Source organism: Nerophis ophidion, linkage group LG17, assembly GCF_033978795.1.
Source record: "Nerophis ophidion isolate RoL-2023_Sa linkage group LG17, RoL_Noph_v1.0, whole genome shotgun sequence".
NCBI lineage: Eukaryota > Metazoa > Chordata > Actinopteri > Syngnathiformes > Syngnathidae > Nerophis > Nerophis ophidion.
The window spans coordinates 35,098,533-35,119,540 of NC_084627.1; the positions used below are offsets into that span (position 1 = coordinate 35,098,533).

General features: G+C 40.9%; 1 protein-coding gene across 1 annotated transcript; it reads right to left on the reverse strand.

Annotated features, from left to right (window-relative positions):
- Positions 1-582: 582 nt before the first annotated feature.
- Positions 583-14,892, reverse strand: macir (macrophage immunometabolism regulator). The gene is made up of 2 exons (XM_061876824.1): positions 14,794-14,892; positions 583-1,684 (listed from the first exon to the last, which is right to left on the reverse strand). Exons 1-2 carry the CDS (start codon positions 14,863-14,865, stop codon positions 1,028-1,030), a joined length of 729 nt encoding a protein of 242 aa, XP_061732808.1. The 5' UTR covers positions 14,866-14,892; the 3' UTR covers positions 583-1,027.
- Positions 14,893-21,008: the final 6,116 nt, after the last annotated feature.

The following is a 21,008-nucleotide window of genomic DNA, read 5'->3' on the forward strand; positions in this document are numbered from 1 at the left end:
CTGCATGGGATTCTGGGTATTTTTTCTGTTGTGTTTATGTTGTGTTACGGTGCGGATGTTCTCCCAAAATATGTTTGTCATTCTTGTTTGCTGTGGTTTCACAGTGTGGTACATATTTGTAACAGTGTTAAAGTTGTTTATACGGCCACCCCCAGTGTGACCTGTGTGGCTATTGATCAACTATGTCTTGCAGTCGCATACTGCGTCTACAAAAGCCAAATTTATCATGTGGCTGGGCTGGAACGCTGTTAGTACATGATGTAGAGGACCCTTAAGGCAGTGCCTCCACGGTGTCCCTTTAAAATCATTGTGTGGGTAAAATTCAGGATAATGAATACCCCCACTGAAAATTGGGAGTCTCCCGGAAAAATTGAGGGTATACAAGTATGACGCTGTAAATTTTCACATTAAGGTGCGGGCCGCAAAAAAAACGTCTTGTGGGCCGCAATTGGCCCACGTGTTTTTAGACCCCTGGATTAGATTAATTAATAAAACCTAGCAAATTCTGAATGGAGAATCACAAAACATTTAAACAAACACAGATATTGACTGACTATTAAATAAACATAATCAAAAATAATATAAAATTACTCGATCATTTTAATTTTCACAGATTAAATTAGCGTCATAAAAAAAACACATTTCAAAGCTTGTCACCTTAAGCAGTAAAAAGATGATTTAATTGAAAGCTGATACATTGTGATATGTGCATGCATCAGCTGTAATAAATAGTAGGTAAACCAGTTATTGCTAAGATATATAATTCACATTTTGACTTCCAAAATCACAATTCAGTGAGTACTAATTATATGACAATACTAAAATAATAATAAGTCATATTAGGTACTAATCCTTTTCAACCTTATGTGTTCAGTGCAGGGTTTATTCCAGGAACATAATAGAGCAGGATTATCAGGCCGTCTTGTTTAAATACTACTTATAATCTTAGTGCAAAAAAAAAAAAAAAAATAATCGAATCCCCACAAAGCGAACGACGCCCAGAATATTTTTGAAATGTTCTGTGCTTTTAGGTTTTGTTTCTAGTGAACATGCGCTCTCCCCTAAGGGTAAGATGCTGCAGTTGGTACTGTAACACCTCAGTGTCTGACGACTCTTTGATTGTGATTTTGTCGAGATTAAGATAGTCCAGGGACTTGGACTGGGTCCTCTTCCCTTTGAGCAGACATAAGGGTAGCGGTGCATGTACACTCCTCCCATGTTCCCCTTGAGTCATAGACCTGAGGAAGGTGTCACTCGAGCTTGGCATACGTCGTCTTCTACGACCGCTGGCAGCAGGGATGTCGTAAGGTTGGTAGTAGCGACTTTTGGCTTTGAATATTCTTGAAGACCGGTGGATGCTTAAGTCTAATGACTTGGACACACTGGTCTGAATAGGACTGGGGGCGGCCTCGGGTAACAAGCTCTTTTCTGGAGAGCTTTCTGACCATCCGTGGGCCAATTTCAGCAGCTCCTCACCCGTCGTGAAGCCCACTAGATAGTTTGAGTCCATGTGGAGGATCTGGTATCCTGCGACTGTGCTCCTGATGGGCGAGCAGGGCGTGCTGGCACAGCGAGGTTTTTCTGCTTCCACTTTCAACGTACCTTTGAGCTCAGCTGCAGGTAGAATGGCTACATGAGCCCTCGACACTCCGTTGATGTCAACTTCCATCTTTATAGATATGTCCTAGTGGATTAAAAAAAGACAGATATATATCAATAAAGCATAATATTTGGAGGCAACTAGTGATGGGAATTGTACAATTGTTGTTTGGATTCGAGTGCAGATGACACTGTGGATAGGGGAGACTAGGGCTGGGCAATATGGCTGAAAACTGTATAACGATATAAGTGTTTTGCTCCACCACCCCCGCGACCCAGAAAAAGACAAGCGGTAGGAAATGGATGGGTGGGTATCGGTCAATATCGAAAAGTATTAATATTTTTTAATGACGGTATAGCTCGGTTGGTAGAGTGGCCGTGCCAGTAACTTGAGGGTTCCAGGTTCGATCCCCGCTTCTGCTATCCTAGTTACTGCCCTTGTGTCCTTGGGCAACCCAATTCCCACCTGCTCCCAGTGCCACACACACTGGTTTAAAAATTTAACTTAGAAATTGGGTTTCACTATGTAAAGCGCTTTGAGTCCCCAGAGAAAAGCGCTATATAAATATAATTCACTAATTCACTAATGACCTATCGGGAATAAGGACCGAGAGAAAAATATGTTAAATATAAAAAGTTGTACAAAACCCAAAACCAGTGAAGTTGGCACGTTGTGTCAATTGCAAATAAAAACAGAATATAATGATTTGCAAATACTTTTTAACTTATATTCAATTGAATAGACTGCAAATATAATATTAAATGTTCAAACTGGAAAACGTTTTGCAAATATTAGCTCTTTTGGAATTTCATGTCTGCAACATGTTCCAAAAGGGCTGGCACAAGTGGCAAATAAGGTTGAGAAAGTTGAGGAATGCTCATCAAACACTTATTTGGGACATCCCACAAGTGAATAGGCTAATTGGGAACAGGTGGGTGCCATTATTGGGTATAAAAGCAGCTTTCATGACATTTCTCAGTCATTCCCAAACAAGGATGGGGCGAGGGTCACCACTTTGTGAATAAATTCATGAGCAAATTGGTCAGAATATGTCCTCATTCTCCTACTGTCTAGGTGAGTGGCACGATTTATGGTCGACAATAAAGTTTGACAAGCAAGGAAGCGAGGAAACAGCTGATCAGTCCGATCATGTCGACATATGCACACAAGCTCGTGGTCACAACACCGCTATAAATTGTTTGTCTGCGTTAGCCCTTATAATAACAATATCACTAATTCTTTGTTACTATTCGAGTCAAAAAATGCAAATGGAGTATTGGAGTTTTGGATGGTTATACAGTATATTGGGTTTTATGGGCTGAACAGAGAACCTCCCATTGGCTCCGCTATAAAGGAACTTTTATTCATGTTTATTTACGAGTAAGAATGCATTAAAAAAATACATCCGTCGGCATGGATTAAAAAATGATTGTAAACGATACCAATAAAAGTGCAGTTATTTATTTACTTATATATATATGTATTATGGGGGTAACGGTACGTGTATTTGTATTGAACCTTTTCGGTACGGGGGTTTCGGTTCAGTTCGCAGGTGAACCGAACGACACGGACATATAAGTAGCGCACCGCACGTTGTGTAAACCATGCACACCGAGGCACCATGAATTAATTTACGTGGACCCCGACTTAAACAAGATGAAAAACTTATTCAGGTGTTACCATTTAGTGGTCAACTGTACGGAATATGTACTGTACTGTGCAATCTACTAATAAAAGTTTCAATCAATTAAAAAAAAAACAACAACACACGGCATGCTAGTAACGACTGGGTTATGATAGACTGACCACACCTCTTTTCACGGGATATGTCCTCTTTGCGGAGCTGTCCCGGTGGAGTTTCTTAAATGCCTCGAATGTCCGGCTTTTTAAGTTATGGTTGTATGTATTTTCAATGTACGTTCAGGGTTAAGAAGTTTTTTTCTTACTGTACCGAAAATTAACCGAACCGAGGTACGTATCGAACTGAAATTTTTGTGTACCGTTACACCCATAATATATATATATATATATATATGTATATATATATATATATATATATATATATATATATATATATATATATATATATATATATATATATATATATATATTGTATATATAGCTCACATACACTGTCCTCTTTTGTGTTGTCAAGTTGTTGCAATCCATAGCTGAACAGTGTGCAATTATCAATCTCAGTTTTTAGATAATTTAATTAAAAGGGTAATATCAATTGTTGGGAGTTTTGCCGCAACCGTCATTATAACCGTTTATCGTTACACCCCTACAATACAGTCTTTTTTCCCAATAAAAAATACAAACACTTTGTTCTACAAAGACACGCTGTGGTTTACCCCCACTCTTCTGCTGCAGGCTACTGTGATTGGACAGATTCTTAACGAGTCCCACAAACATAAAGACAAAATTAAATACGATTGGATTTCATCCGTCAACATTTTCATATTTGTCGACTAAATTGTCAATTATTTTTGTCATGGTTTTCGTCAACGTGCATTTGTTTTGATTTGTTATCGTCCTGTTGTAGTTAGGGGAAAATAGGTCGTCGACTATAAGTAAGACAAAAATTTTTAGTCAACAAAATGAACCCTGCTTGAGTGCAGAAAAAAGTGTTTTTGACTTATATAGGGATTGTGAGTGATAAACATCACATCGCGTATTTCCAGTATAGACTGATCTGATGATATGAGCGTTCCTCCAGTGACGTCATCCGACCTCAAATCTTGGGAAATTGCCGAAGATGTTCAGAGCGGAATACTCAAAATGGCCGACAATCCCCACCGCTGTTTTGTCACCTCCGTCGTGCAGCAAAATAGCGCAGACTTTTACGAGATATCGCAAATTGCCGCATCATCACGTGATGAGGGAAGTAGTAATAAAGCGAACAGTCCATCCATTTCCTACCGCTTTTCCCTTTTGGGATCGCGGGAGCCTATCTCAGCTGCATTTGGGCGGTAGGCGGCGAAACATTTATTCCGTCCTTCAAGAAAATCAGAAGCAAATAAAATCGGTCCTGTCTAGATAAGCAACTTTATTAGAGATGTCTGATAACGGCTTTTTAACCCCGATATCCAATATTCCGATATTGTCCAACTCTTCATTCCGATATCAACCGATGCCTATATTTACAGTCGTGGAATTAACACATTATTCTGTCTAATTTTGTTGTGATGCCCCGCTGGATGCATTAAACAATGTAACAAGGTTTTGCAAAATAAATCAACTCAAGTTATGGAAAAAAATGCCAACATGGCACTGCCATATTTATTATTGAAGTCACAAAGTGCATTTTCTTTTTTTTTAACATGCGGGGGGGTTTATTGTAGCGTCCTGGAAGAGTTAGAGCTGCAAAGGGTTCTGGGTATTTGTTCTGTTGTGTTTATGTTGTGTTACGGTGCGGCTGTTCTCCCAAAATGTGTTTGTCATTCTGGTTTTGTATGGGTTCACAGTGTGGCGCGTATTTGTAACAGTGTTAAAGGCCTACTGAAATGAGATTTTCTTATTTAAGCGGGGATAGCAGGTCCATTCTATGTGTCATACTTGATCATTTCGCGATATTGCCATATTTTTGCTGAAAGGATTTAGTAGAGAACATCCAAAATAAAGTTTGCAACTTTTGGTGGGAACAGAAAAGCCCTGCCTTTACCGGAAGTCGCAGACGATGATGTCACATGATGATGGCTCCTCACATATTCACATTGTTTTTAATGGGAGCCTCCAACAAAAACAGCTATTCGAACCGAGAAAACGACAATTTCCCCATTAATTTGAGCGAGGATGAAAGATTTGTGTTTGAGGATATTGATAGCAATGGACTAGAAAAAAACAAAAACAAAACGCCATTGCATTGAGACGGATTCAGATTTTTTTAGACACATTTACTAGGATAATTCTGGGAAATCCCTTATCTTTCTATTGTGTTGCCAGTGTTTTAGTGAGTTTAACAATACCTGATAGTCGGAAGGGTGTATCCACGGGTGTGTTGACGCCAATGTCTCAGAGAAGACAACGGCAGCTTTATGGACGGGGCAAGCTCAGCTGATCTCCGGTTAGAAGCGACTTTTTACCACAATTTTCTCACCGAAACCTGCTGGTTGACATTCGGTCGGGATCCATGTTCGCTTGACCGCGCTCTGATCCATAGTAAAGTTTCACCTCCGGGAATTTTAAACAAGGAATCACCGTGTGTTTGTGTGGCTAAAGGCTAAAGCTTCCCAACTCCATCTTTCTACTTTGACTTCTCCAAAATTAGTTGAACAAATTGCAAAAGATTCAGCAACACAGATCTCCAAAATACTGTGTAATTATGCGGTTAAAGCAGACGACTTTTAGCTGTGTGTGTGTGGAGCGCTCATATTTCCTAACAGCCCGTGACGTCACGCGTACACGTCATCATTACGCAACGTTTTCAAGAAAAAACTCCCGGGAAATTTAAAATTGCAATTTAGTAAACCAAAAAGGCCGTATTGGCATGTGTTGCAATGTTAATATTTCATCATTGATATATAAACTATCAGACTGCGTGGTGGGTAGTAGTGGGTTTCAGTAGGCCTTTAAAGTTGTTTATACGACCACCATCAGTGTGACCTGTATGGCTGTTGACCAAAAATCCCTTGCATTCACTTGTGTGTGTGAACAGCCGTAGATATTATGTGATTGGGCAGTGCCTTTAAGGTTTATTGCCGCTCTGTACTTCTCCCTACGTCCGTGTACCACTCCGTATGGCGGCGTTTTATAACGTCAGAAATTTTACTACTTGAACCGATAACAATAATTTACGATTTTACATTATAAAGCATCCATCCATCCATCCATTTTCTACCGCTTATTCCCTTTCGGGGTGGCGGGGGCGCTGGCGCCTATCTCAGCTACAATCGGGCGGAAGGCAGGGTACACACTGGACAAGTCGCCATCTCATCGCAGGGCCAACACAGATAGACAGACAACATTCACACTCACATTCACACACTAGGGCCAATTTAGTGTTGCCAATCAACCTATCCCCAGGTGCATGTCTTTGGAAGTGGGAGGAAGCCGCATTTATCTCTAAATACAACATTAACATCCTACCTGGCAAGCGTGTCACCCAATCAGTCCTCTGTATTCCCAGTTGCCGTATCAGCTGACATTTGACGCAGGCGATCCAGTACTTTTCAGAGGCGGTATGGTACCGTATATGATTCATTAGTATCGCGGTACTATACTAAGACCGGTATACTGTACAACCCTATTAGGACCTTTCAAAGTGTAAAATACAATCCGCATTGAAGACGGAGTAATTTATTTTTAAAGTAAACCAGATACTTTATTTTGTGTTTGTGCATGACTTCTTGTCAAACACTTAACAGATTTTAGTGAAATTTAACAGATTTGTTGCAGAATCCAACAAAAAAAGAAGCTCTGCATATTTTTAGCGCTGGAATGCGGAAAAGCATTTATTTGCATGTCGGTAATGTTCCGCGGGTAGTGGAAATTGACACACTGACTTGAATAAAAACGGAAAGAGTGTGCCGATCCGGGGCCGTTCCGCATTCAGTGGAAATTCGGGTTTTACTGCCGTTCCTGCTTCCTGTTGACCAGCATTGTTGTCCGAATATACAGTATAGTATGTTGAGTTGAGTTTGAGTTCATTTGGAACATGCGTGCATACAACATGATACTGTACATCACAATTTTCAGTTTCTCTATTCAACATGTTCGAAAAGGAGTAGGAAGAAGCAGAGCTTATTTAATCCTACCCTTTTTCCTTTACATAGCAGTTGCTCAAACTTTTGTTCACTTCCTGTTCTCAATTTGTGAAGTGAATTATATTTATATAGCGCTTTTCTCTAGTGACTCAAAGCGCTTTACATAGTGAAACCCAAGGCGCAGTGTGAGAGTGGCCGTGCGCAACCCGAGGGTCACTGGTTCAAATCCCACCTAGAACCAACCTCGTCACGTCCGTTGTGTCCTGAGCAAGACACTTCACCCTTGCTCCTGATGGGTGCTGGTTGGCGCCTTGCATGGCAGCTCCCTCCATCAGTGTGTGAATGTGTGTGTGAATGGGTAAATGTGGAAGTAGTGTCAAAGCGCTTTGAGTACCTTGAAGGTAGAAAAGCGCTATACAAGTACAACCCATTTATCATTTATCTAAGTTACATTTAAACCAGTGTGGGTGGCACTGGGAGCAGGTAGGTAAAGTGTCTTGCCCAAGGACACCACGGCAGTGACTAGGATGGCGGAAGCGGAAATCGAACCTGCAACCCTCAAGTTGCTGGCACGGCCGCTCTACCAACCGTGCTATGCCGCCCCATTTATTTATTTATTCAGAATATAATCCATAAGTAATAACAATAACAATAAATAAATAATAATTGGTGAAGTAAGTTATATTTCATATGGTGAGATGAGTAAGAGTATCTTGAAAATGAATAAACAAATAAGATAAATTGAGAATGTTTATCATGGTTCTTCTTCTTTGTACTTTGTAAACACTTTAAGTTTAAAAGAGTTTCTTGAAGTGGATCATATTAGTACATTGTTTGATTTATTTGCTTAATCCATTCCATAATTTACCTCGGAGTCTTGTTCACGGGTGAGAGAAGAGTGGATGGTGAGATCGACAGGCGGATCGGTGCGGCGTCTTCAGTAATGTGGACGCTGTATCGATCCGTTGTGGTGAAGAAGGAGCTGAGCCGGAAGGCAAAGCTCTCAATTTACCGTTCGATCTATGTTCCCATCCTCACCTATGGTCGTGAGCTTTGGGTTATGACTGAAAGGACAAGATCACGGGTACAAGCGGCCGAAATTTGCTTTCTCCACCGAGTGGCGGGGCTCTCCTGTAGAGATGGGGTGAGAAGCTCCGTCATCCTGGAGGAGTTAAAAGTAAAGCCGCTGCTCCTAGTTGGCCGGGGGCGGGACCTATACTCTGGAGCAACTTGTGTGAAATTATTAACACATTACCGTAAAATATCAAATAATATTATTTATCTTATTCACGTAAGACACTAGGCTTATATCAGCAATCGTCACACAAGTCAACCAATAAAAATTTGGCGTTATGTCCATTCATGGTGTTGGATTTTATCAAATACATTTCCCCAAAAAATGTGACTTATACTCTGGTGCGACTTATATAGGTTTTTTCCCTTCTTTATTATGCATTTTCGGTCGGTGCGACTTATACTCCGGAGCAATTTATAATACAAAAAATACGGTATTACACGGTTACATTTCTGACAGCACAGACACTCTACAACGGCACATTGTTTGCGGATTATAATTATTGGTTTGCAAAAAATATTTTTCCGACCAATTAGGTGAATTTGCATAATTTCCCACAGCACACCAAATATCTCACGATACACGAGTGCAGTGTTTTTCAACCTTTTTATGAGCTGAGGCACATTTTGTTCATTGAAAATATCCGGAGGCACACCACCAGCAGAAATCATTAAAAATGAATGAAACTCATTTGACGGTAAGAAGTAGCAATTGTTGGATATGTCTTTAAAGCATAACCAAGCATGCATCAATATAGCTCTTGTCTCAAAGTATGTGTACTGTCACCACCTGCCACATCACGCCCGGACTTATTTTTACTTTTTTGCTGTTTTCCTGTATAGTGTTTTAGTTCTTGTCTTACGCTCCTATTTTGATAGCTTTTCCTGTTTGGTTGGTGTTTTCCTATAGCAGTTTCATGTCTTCGTTCAACGCTTTCCTGGCATCTGCTTTGTTTTAGCAATCAAAACTATTTTAAGTTGTTGATATCCTTCCTTGCAAGGACATTGATTGTCATGCCATGTTAGGATGTACTTTTTGGACGCCGTCTTTGCTCCGCAGTAAGTTTTTGCTGTCATCCAGAATTCTGTTTTTGTTTACTTTGTAGCCAGTTAGGTTTTAGTTTTGTTCTGTATAGCCTTCCCTAAGCTCCAATGCCTTTTCTTATGGGCAGTCACCTTTTGTTTATTTTTGGTTTAAGCATTAGACACCTTTTTACCTGCAAGCTCCCTTCCACTGTAAAGCAATTAGCTAGCGGCTGCCACCTACTGATATTGAAGAGTATTACACGATTACTCTGCCCAGCTCTAGACAGCACCGACACATCATTTGTAGTGGTGTATCGGTACGTGTATTTGTATTGAACCGTTTCGGTAAGGGGGTTTCGGTTCGGTACGGGGGTGTCGCTTTCTCGGTCCGAATCACTCTAGTTGCTGGTGGCTATGATTGTAAACAATGTGAGGATGTGAGGAGCCCTACAACCTGTGGCGTCACGCGCACATCGTCTGCTACTTCCGGTAAAGGCAAGGCTTTTTTATTAGCGAACAAAAGTTGCAAACTTTATCTTCGATGTTCTTTACTAAATCTTTTCAGCAAAAATATGGCAATATCGAGAAATGATCAAGTATGACACATAGAATGGACCTGCTATCCATTCTAAAATCTCATTTCAGTAGGCTTTTAAAACCCTAAAGGCCTACTGAAATGAGATTGTCTTATTTAAACGGGGATAGCAGGTCCATTCTATGTATCATACTTGATCATTTCGCGATATTGCCATATTTTTGCTGAAAGGATTTAGTAGAGAACATCCACGATAAAATTCGCAACTTTTGGTTGCTAATAAAAAAGCCTTGCCTCTACCGGAAGTCGCAGACGATGACGTCACCGGTGTGAGTGCTCCTCACATCCTCACATTGTTTATAATGGGAGCCTCCAACAAAAAGAGCTATTTGGACCAAGAAAACGTCAATTTCCCCATTAATTTGAGCGAGGATGAAAGATTTGTGGCTGAGGATATTGATAGCAAAGGACTACCCAAAAAATTAAAAATAAAAAAAAAGTGAAAAAAAAAAGGGGGGGGATTGCATTGTGAGCGATTCATATGTTTTTAGACACATTTACTAGGATAATTCTGGGAAATCCCTTATCTTTCTATTGTGTTGCTAGTGTTTTAGTGAGATTATATAGTACCTGATAGTCGGAGGGGTGTGTCCACGGGTGTCTTGACGCCATTCTCTGAGGGAAGTCACGGCAGCAGCAGCACGACAGAAGTTCCGTTGAGCTCCGGTAAGAGGCGACTTTTTACCACAATTTTTTCACCAAAACCTGCCGGTTGAGAAGTGGTCGGGATCCATATTCACTTGACCGCTCCAAACCGTAGTAAAGATTCACCTCCGGGAATTTTAAACAAGGAAACACCGTGTGTTTGTGTGGGTAAAGGCTAAAGCTTCCCACCTCCATCTTTCTACTTTGACTTCTCCATTATTAATTGAACAAATTGCAAAAGATTCAGCAACACAGATGTCCAGAATACTGTGTAATTGCACGATGAAAAGAGACAACTTTAGCCGCAGGTGGTGCTGCGCTAATATGTCCCCTCCAACTCGAGACGTCACGCGCACACGTCATAAATTCCGCGACGTTTTAGACAAGAAACTCCGAGGGAAATTTAAAATTGTAATTTAGTAAACTAAAAAGGCCGTATTGGCATGTGTTGCAATGTTAATATTTCATCATTGATATATAAACTATCAGACTGCGTGGTCGGTAGTAGTGGGTTTTAGTAGGCCTCTTATCATTTGCAGACTGTAATTATTGGTTTGCAAAAAAGATTTTTTAAACCAAATAGGTGAATCTAGATAACCTCCCACGGCACACCAGACTGTATCTCACGGGTTGAAAAACACTGCACTAGTGTGTCGCGGCACAGTGGTTGATAAACACTGTGTTAAATTGTAGTCCAGCATGCACTCAGTAGGTAAAATGTACATTTGGAAAAAGATGAATAATAAAACGAGGCTGATACAAGTTGGGATCCAGTGACACTATAGTTGCGTTGACACGGTTGCATTGTTTAAAGGCCTACTGAAACCCACTACTACCGACCACGCAGTCTGATAGTTTATATATCAATGATGAAATCTTAACATTGCAACACATGCCAATACGGCCTTTTTAATTTACTAAATTACAATTTTAAATTTCCTGCAGAGTTTCTTGTTGAAAACGTCACGGAATGATGACGCGTGCGTTTGACGTCTCGGGTTGGAGCGGACATTTCAGTCCAGCACCACTCACGGCTAAAAGTAGTCTCTTTTCATCGCATAATTACACAGTAATTTGGACATCTGTGTTGCTGAATCTTTTGCAATTTGTTCAATTAATAACGGAGACTATAAAGAATAATGCTGTTGGTGGAAAGCGGTGGATTGCAGCTGCCTTTAGCACCGAAACACAGCCGGTGTTTCTTCGTTTGTTGTGAAGCTTTAACACAGCGGTCAAGCGGACATGTTTATTTACGTCAACCAGCAAGTTTTTGGATAGGAAAATTGTGATATTAAGTCATCTCTTACCGGAGACATCAGTGGATTATGCGGCCTCATCGTGCAGCTCAAAAAGGCAGCTGTGATCTTGGCTCCTCTGCTTCTCTCAGAGACACTGGCATTCACCGCAGCCATCCGACTTTCAGGTATGACTTTACAATCTCACTAAAGAACTATTAAAACAATAAGCAGATTGTTTTAATAGGCCCCTCCAGGACCTGTTTTCCTCCAGGACCAGGAGGCGTGTGGGTCGGATCACAGCTGACTCTTCTCACCCTGGACACAAAATATTCTCCCCTCTTTCCTCAGGCAGGAGACTACGGTCCATCCAGACCCACACCTCCCGCCACCTGAACAGTTTTTTCCCCTCGGCCATCAGACACGTGAACAATACCAAGATCTGATACCTCAATTACAGCTCATGTTATTCTATTCTGTGTTATATGTCTTTTATGTTGCACGATTGCGCCAGGTAAAATTCCTAGTTTGTGAACCCGTTTTCAAACAATGGCAATAAAAACATTTCTGATTCTTATTAGGGATCTTCCAGAATTATCTTAGTAAATGTGTCTACTTACATTTGAAACGCTCACACTGCAGCCGCCGGCTTTTCTTTTTTTTGTGTGCTTCACTCTAACTTTCCTCATCCACGAATCTTTTATCTTCGCTCAAATTAATGGGGAAATTGTCGCTTTCTCGGTCCGAATAGCTCTTGCTGCTGGAGGCTATGATTGTAAACAATGTGAGGAGCCCTACAACCCGTGACATCACGCGCACATCGTCTGCTACTTCCGGTAAAGGTGTTGTAAGCACAATACCAATGGCGTGCAATTTGCAAAATGCGCAACCGCATTTTGCAAATTTAATGACAAATCAAATCAAATCTAATCAAATGTTTATTGGATTCATCACTATACAGTGTACATCCACGACTAAACTACTGACTAAATTACTACCACAACTTGGTTTACTATTTATAAAATATAATAATGTAGGGTTACCTGGAACTTGAAATAGGCCACCCGGCCTGATTCCACACTTGGTAGTAGTTTAGTCAGTAGTTTAGTCGTGGATGTACACTATATAGTGATGAATCCAATAAACATTTGATTAGATTTGATTTGACATTAAATTTGCAAAATGCGGTTGCGCATTTTGCTAATTGCGCGCCATTGGTATTGTGCTTACAACAAAGGCAAGGCGTTTTTTTTAGCGACCAAAAGTTGCGAACTTTATCGTCGATGTTCTCTACTAAATCCTTTCAGTAAACATATGGCAATATCGCGAAATGATCAAGTGAGACACATTGGACCTGAAATCCATTAAAAGGATAAGACTTAAGTCTTTATATATATATATATATATATATATATATATATATATATATATATATATATATATATATATATATATATATATATATATATATATATATATATATATATATATATGGCAATACTGATGTGAAGCTCCTGGTTTTGTAAAGAATTGAAAAATATATAAGAAACAACATGTATAGGAACCATACAGTATTTACAACCTCACTAGTGTTCACCTTACAGCCACAGGAACCACATGGGTCAGTCTACTCTATATATACAGTATTTACAACCTCACTAGTGCTCACTTCACAGCCACAGGAACCACATGGGTCAGTCTACTCTATACAGTATTTACAACCTCACTAGTGTTCACTTCACAGCCACAGGAACCACATGGGTTAGCCTACTCTATACAGTACAACCTCACTAGTGTTCACTTCACAGCCACAGGAACTACATGGGTTAGCCCACTCTATGCAGTATTTACAACCTCACTAATGTTCACCTTACAGCCACAGGAACCACATAGGTCAGTCTACTCTATACAGTATTTACAACCTCACTAGTGTTCACCTTACAGCCACAGGAACCACATGGGTTAGCCTACTCTATACAGTACAACCTCACTAGTGTTCACTTCACAGCCACAGGAACCACATGGGTCAGTCTACTCTATACAGTAGTTACAACCTCACTAGTGTTCACTTCACAGCCACAGGAACCACATGGGTTAGCCTACTCTATACAGTATTTACAACTTCACTAGTGTTCACCTTACAGCCACAGGAACCACATGGGTCAGTCTATTCTATACAGTATTTACAAACCCCGTTTACATATGAGTTGGGAAATTGTGTTAAATGTAAATATAAACAGAATACAATATAAATAAGAAAATCTTATTTCTGTAGGCCTTTAAATTGTAGTCCATCATGCACCCAGTAGGTAAAATGTACATTTATAAAAAGATGAATAATAAAAGGAGGCTGATACAAGTTGGGATCCAGTGACACTATAGTTGCGTTGACACGGTTGCATTGTTTAAACCAGCATAAACCGGTGGGGTTGCATGCTGAAAAGGAACGCCTTGTCGCGATGTAAGCAAGTGGAAAGCGGGAAGCTGCGATAATAGAAGATCGCTAGAAACACACATTTGACTAAAATACATATAGTACACTTTTTAACGCAACACGGTAGAGCAAAGCGTGGACGGCAGGTAACACCCTACTATATTTAACGCTTTGTTGCGTCAAATATCGGGCCCAACAGTCCCGCTGTAAATAAAAAACACAATTAACACGACTAAAAATATTAAACTACAACACAATGTATACGTGACGTGTTCTCACTAATTATGTGACGCCATGGTTGTTAAAAAGATAGAATTATATAAGTCAGTACGGCCCACAATGATAACAGCGGCGCAATCGGCCACCGCTCACACGACGCGAATACAGTAAATAGTGTCGTTGTTTCATCTCCGTCACAAACCAATCCGTACCTGGAATGTGTCCAAAATGACCAAAATAGAGGAAAATGGAGCACAAACCTGTTTGACAGCCCGAGTAGAATGTCTCGCTGTTGCTTCTGTGGCCTTCTCTAGCGCACACACCTTATGCATTATGGGTCGTTTGCGAACAATCGGGCTTTTAAAATGGCTCTCGAGACGTTGTTTTCTCCTCTTTTTTTTTTCTTCCCGTTATTGGTCAGAAAAAGGGAGAGTGAACCATTGGCACCATTTTTTCATGGGTCCACAAATTCCTCAATTCCAGTCATATTACATATATAAATAAAATCTTATACTATGCCGTTTCTTTTCTTTTTCTCCTATGTCCCACTCTCCCTTGTGAAGGGGGTCCGGTCCGATCCGGTGGCCATGTACCATCTCTGCACTGCTGATCCGCCTCCGCTTGGGATGGTTTCCTGCTGGCTCCGCTGTGAACGGGACTCTCGCTGCTGTGTCGGATCCGCTTTGGACTGGACTCTCGCGACTGTGTTGGATCCATTATGGATTGAACTTTCACAGTATCATGTTAGACCCGCTCGACATCCATTGCTTTCCTCCTCTCCAAGGTTCTCATGGTCATCATTGTCACCGACGTCCCACTGGGTGTGAGTTTTTCTTGCCCTTATGTGGGCCTACAGAGGATGTCGTAGTGGTTTGTGCAGCCCTTTGAGACACTAGTGATTTAGGGCTATATAAGTAAACATTGATTGATTGATTGATAAACCGGATGTACGGGGGACTCAAACCCAGGTCCTCGGAATGTGCGTGCAGGAGTGTCTAAACCAGTGGTTCTTAACCTTGTTGGAGGTTCCGAACCCTACCAGTTTCATGCCCGCATTCACCAAACCCTTCTTTTGTGAATTATTTATTTATTTATTTCAAATTCAAGACAAAGCTATATGTTATTTTTTCCTGGTGTACAAAATGAACCGTGCATCAACTCACAACAAATTGCAAACCTGCAAATCAGTGTGACTTCTGCTGTTGCCATATCCATGATACGCTGATATGGAGAAGTTTTTATTTACAAGATGAGTCCATACTTGCCAACCCTCCCGATTTTTCCGGGGGAATCCCGAATTCCAGTGACCCTCCCGAAAATCTCCCGGGGCAACCATTCTCCTTTAGCGTCCTCTACAACCTGTCGTCACGTCCTATTTTCCTCCATACAAACTTGCGTGTCGGCGCATTCGCGTCATTTATGTGGCTTTTACACACACATAAGTGAATGCAAGGCATACTTGGTCAACAACCATACATGTCACACTGAAGGTAGCCATATAAACAACTTTAACACTGTTAAAAATATGTGCCACACTGTGAACCCACACCAAACAAGAATGACAAACACATTTGGGGAGAACATCCGCACCGTAACATAACGTAACAAATACCCGGGCCCCCTTGCAGCACTAACTCTTCCGGGACCTACAATATACACCCCCGCTACCACCAAACCCCGCCCACTTCAACCACGCCTGCCCCCCCTCCACCTCAACCCCCATTCCCCCCATCTCCTGAATTCTGGGGTCTCAAAGCTGGAAAGTATGGATGAGTCGGGTGTCTTGACTGGCTCCGCCGAACTCCTGGCGCCGACTCACCGAACCCCTAGGGTTCGATTGAACCCAGGTTAAGAACCACTGGTCCAAACAGTGTTTTTCTACCAGTGTGCCGTGAGATACAGTCTGGTGTGCCGTGGGAGATGATCTAATTTCACCTATTTGGGTTAAAAAAAAATTTGCAAAGCAGTAATTATAGTCTGGAAATGATGTGTTGTTGTTGAGTGTCGGTGCTGTCTGGAGCTGGGCAGAGTAACTGTGTAATACTCTTCCATATCAGTAGGTGGCAGCAGGTAGCTAATTGCTTTGTAAATGTGGGAAACAGTGGGAGGCAGTGTGCAGGTAAAAAGGTGTCTAATGCTTAAACCAAAAATAAACAAAAGGTGAGTGCCCCTAAGAAAAGTAATTGAAGCTTAAGGAAGGCTGTGTAGAACCAAACTAAAACTGAACTGGCTACAAAGTCAACAAAAACAGAATGCTGGACGACAGCAAAGACTTACTGTGGAGCAAAGACAATGTACATCCGAACATGACATGACAATCAACAATGTCCCCACAAAGAAGGATAAAAACAAGTGAAATATTCTTGATTGCTAAAACAAAGCAGATGCAGGAAATATCGCTCAGAGGAAGACATGAAACTGCAACAGGAAAATACCAACAAAAGAGAAAAAGCCAACAAAATAGGAGCACAAGACAAGAAGTAAAAGACTACACACAGGAAAACAGCAAACATGTCCAAATAAGTCAGGGTGTGAGGTGGTGACAGTACACCTACTTTGAGACAAGAGCTATAGTGATGCATGCTTGCTTATGCTTTAAAGTCATTTCCAACAATTGCCACATTCACTTTTTACCGTAAACTGAGTTTTGTTTTTTAATGATTTCTGCTGGTGGTGTGCCTCCGCAATTTTTCAACGCAAAAAATGTGCCTTGGCTCAAAAAAGGTTGAAAAACACTGGTCTAAAACACCAAATTGTCAAATTGATGTCTGACATATATACATAAAAATTTCATACAATTACATGTTTTGTTTTAAATAAAAACATTTTACACGTATTTTGTAAATACATCAATTTAAGCATAAGAAATGACAGGCGTTCTGTAGGAGCCGAAAGACACGACTCTTTTACGGGAGCCGAGGCAAGAACAAAAAAACTGGCTCTCCCAAAAGATCTGAAATGCCCATCACTATCACGCGGTCATCCGATACAAGATGAGCACTTCCGGTTTGGGTTTTTCACAGTAAACGTGAGCCGCCGCTGTCTGTGAGTCAAATATCTATATATTGCCTTTTTTTAATATTGCAATATTTTTAGGCCATATCGCAATATAGTATGATGATTCTATGTGTCTACATTAAAACATTCTTCTTCATACTGCATTCATATATGCTACTTTTAAACTTTCATGCAGAGAGGGAAATCGCAACTAAGTCAATTGACCAAAAAGCATATTTATTTTAAGGTATTAAGCAATGGCACAAACATTCAAGTCATTTCCAAAACATAAATTGCAAGATTTTCAGAGACATTTTAAGTGTCAAATAAAAATGAGCTCCATAATAGGAAATGAAATAGTATTCATCCTTCACTATGTGGTATGTTACTAAGGTTATGAAATGATCTTCATTCTCTAGCGAGTGACTTTACAAAAGATGCTACATATTAGCAGTAATGCTACTTTTTATAGCAACGCTCCCCCCCACACTTGACAAATTACGGTTGTCTGTTCACTGTTCAACATATTCCCACTTGAAGACGAACCACCGCCAGACGATGGAAACCCTGCTGTTGTTATTGGGAATTAAACCTTCCTTCATTTGTTACCAGATCCGCATGTTCTTTCTCTCGTACGGCTACGTTAGCAGCTAACGTTAGCCGCGTCGCTAAGGGCGTGTATGTGACGTGTGACATGACAGTTTGTGACGTATGTAAGAATGTGCGCCTGCTTGTCTGCGAGAAGGAGAGACAGGAAAGAGCGAGGAGAGCCTGAAGTGCACGCCCGCAGCTAAAAGTCTTGCGTGTGAACGTATACTCGAATATTACGATATAGTCATTTTCTATATCGCACAGAAACAAACCCGCGATATATCCAGCCCGGCCCTATATCCATCCATCCCTTTTTTACCGCTTATTCCCTTTGGGGTCGCGGGGGGCGCTGGTGCCTATCTCAGCTACAAACGGGCGGAAGGCGGGGTACACCCTGGACAAGTCGCCACCTCATCGCAGGGCCAACACAGATAGACGGACAACATTCACACTCACATTCACACACTAGGGCCAATTTAGTGTTGCCAATCAACCTATCCCCAGGTGCATGTCTTTGGAAGTGGGAGGAAGCCGGAGTACCCGGAGGGAACCCACGCAGTCACGGGGAGGACATGCAAACTCCACACAGAAGGATCCCGAGCCCGGGATTGAACCCTGGACTACTCAGGACCTTCGTATTGTGAGGCAGACGCACTAACCCTACTCTTCCACCGTGAAGCCCTCAAATAGCTATAACATGACTACAATCATGCAAATAATGTATTTAAAATGACTTAAAACAGTGGTTCTGAACTTTTTTTCAGTGATGTACCCCCTGTGATTTTTTTTTTTAAATTCAAGTACCCCCTAATCGGGGCAAAGCATTTTTGTTTGAAAAAAAAAAAGAGATAAAGAGGTATAAAATACAGCACTATGTCATCAGTTTCTGATTTATTAAATTGTACAAAACCCGTTTCCATTTGAGTTGGGAAGTTGTGTTAGGGGTAAATAAAAACAGAATACAATGATTTGCAAATCCTTTTCAACCCATATTCAATTAAATGCACTACAAATACAAGATATTTAATGTTCAAACTCATAAACTTTATTAAATTTTTTTGCAAATAATAATTAACTTGGAATTTCATGGCTGCAACACATGCCAAAGTAGTTGGGAAAGGGCATGTTCACCACTGTGTTACATCACCTTTTCTTTTAACAACACTCAATAAACGTTTGGGAACTGAGGAAACTAATTGTTGAAGCTTTGAAAGTGGAATTCTTTCCCATTCTTGTTTTATGTAGAGCTTCAGTCCTTCAACAGTCCGGGGTCTCCGCTGTCGTATTTTAAGCTTCGTAATGCGCCACACATTTTCGATGGGAGACAGGTCTGGACTGCAGGCGGGCCAGGAAAGTACCCGCACTCTTTTTTTACGAAGCCACGTTGTTGTAACACGTGCTGAATGTGGCTTGGCATTGTCTTGCTGAAATAAGCAGGGGCGTCCATGAAAAAGACGGCGCTTAGATGGCAGCATATGTTGTTCCAAAACCTGTATGTACCTTTCAGCATTAATGGTGCCATCACAGATGTGTAAGTTACCCATGCCTTGGACACTAATGCACCCCCATACCATCACAGATGCTGGCTTTTGAACTTTGCGTTGATAACAGTCTGGATGGTTCGCTTCCCCTTTGGTCCGGATGACACAGTGTCAAATATCAATTTGAAATGTGGACTTGTCCGACCACAGAACACTTTTCCACTTTGAATCAGTCCATCTCAGATGATCTCGGGCCCAGAGAAGCCGGCGGCGTTTCTGGATGTTGTTGATAAATGGCTTTCGCTTTGCATAGTAGAGCTTTAACTTGCACTAACAGATGTAGTGACGAACTGTATTTAGTAACAGTGGTTTTCTAAAGTGTTCCTGAGCCCATGTAGTGATATCCTGTAGAGATTGATGTCGGTTTTTGATTCAGTGCCATCTGAGGGATCGAAGGTCACGGTCATTCAATGTTGGTTTCCGGTCATGCCGCTTACGTGGAGTGATTTTTCCAGATTCTCTGAACCTTTTGATGATATTATGGACCGTAGATTTTGAAATCCCTAAATTTCTTGCAATTGCACTTTGAGAAACGTTGTTCTTAAACTGTTTGACTGTTTGCTCATGCAGTTGTGGACGAAGGGGTGTACCTCGCCCCATCCTTTCTTGTGAAAGACTGAGCATTATTTGGGAAGCTGTTTTTATACCCAATCATGGCACCCATCTGTTCCCAATTAGCTTGCACACCTGTGGGATGTTCCAAATAAGTGTTTGATGAGCATTCCTCAACTTTATCAGTATTTATTGCCACCTTTCCCAACTTCTTTGTCACGTGTTGCTGGCATCAAATTCTAAAGTTAATGATTATTTGCAAAAAAAAAAATGTTTATCAGTTTGAACATCAAATATGTTGTCTTTGTAGCATATTCAACTGAATATGGGTTGAAAATGATTTGCAAATCATTGTATTCCGTTTATATTAACATCCAACACAATTCCCCAATTCATATGGAAACGGGGTTTTTAGTACAGAATGTGGCTGGCAGCAAGGCTTATAAGCCCTAACTGCAACTGTCTGTGTAAGTGGTCAGTGGCTCCACCACGGGAGAAACAGCAAGAAAAGGCAGACAGAGCAGTGGCGACAAGCACCATGAATGATATCATATAACATTAGTATGACAAATCGTGTAATGTTTTTATGTCACCTTGGTAACATGTCACTTGGGCTTAAAGAGGAAGATGACGCTATATTGGATTATGTACAAAACAAGAAATATGTACTTTATTTTTATTTGTAGTTTTAAAATGTCCTCTTTCATCGCCACATGCTCTTCATCGTCCAGCTCTTGATTTCCGGTGGCTGTTTAAAGTCCTACTGAAATGAGATTTTCTTATTCAAACGGGGA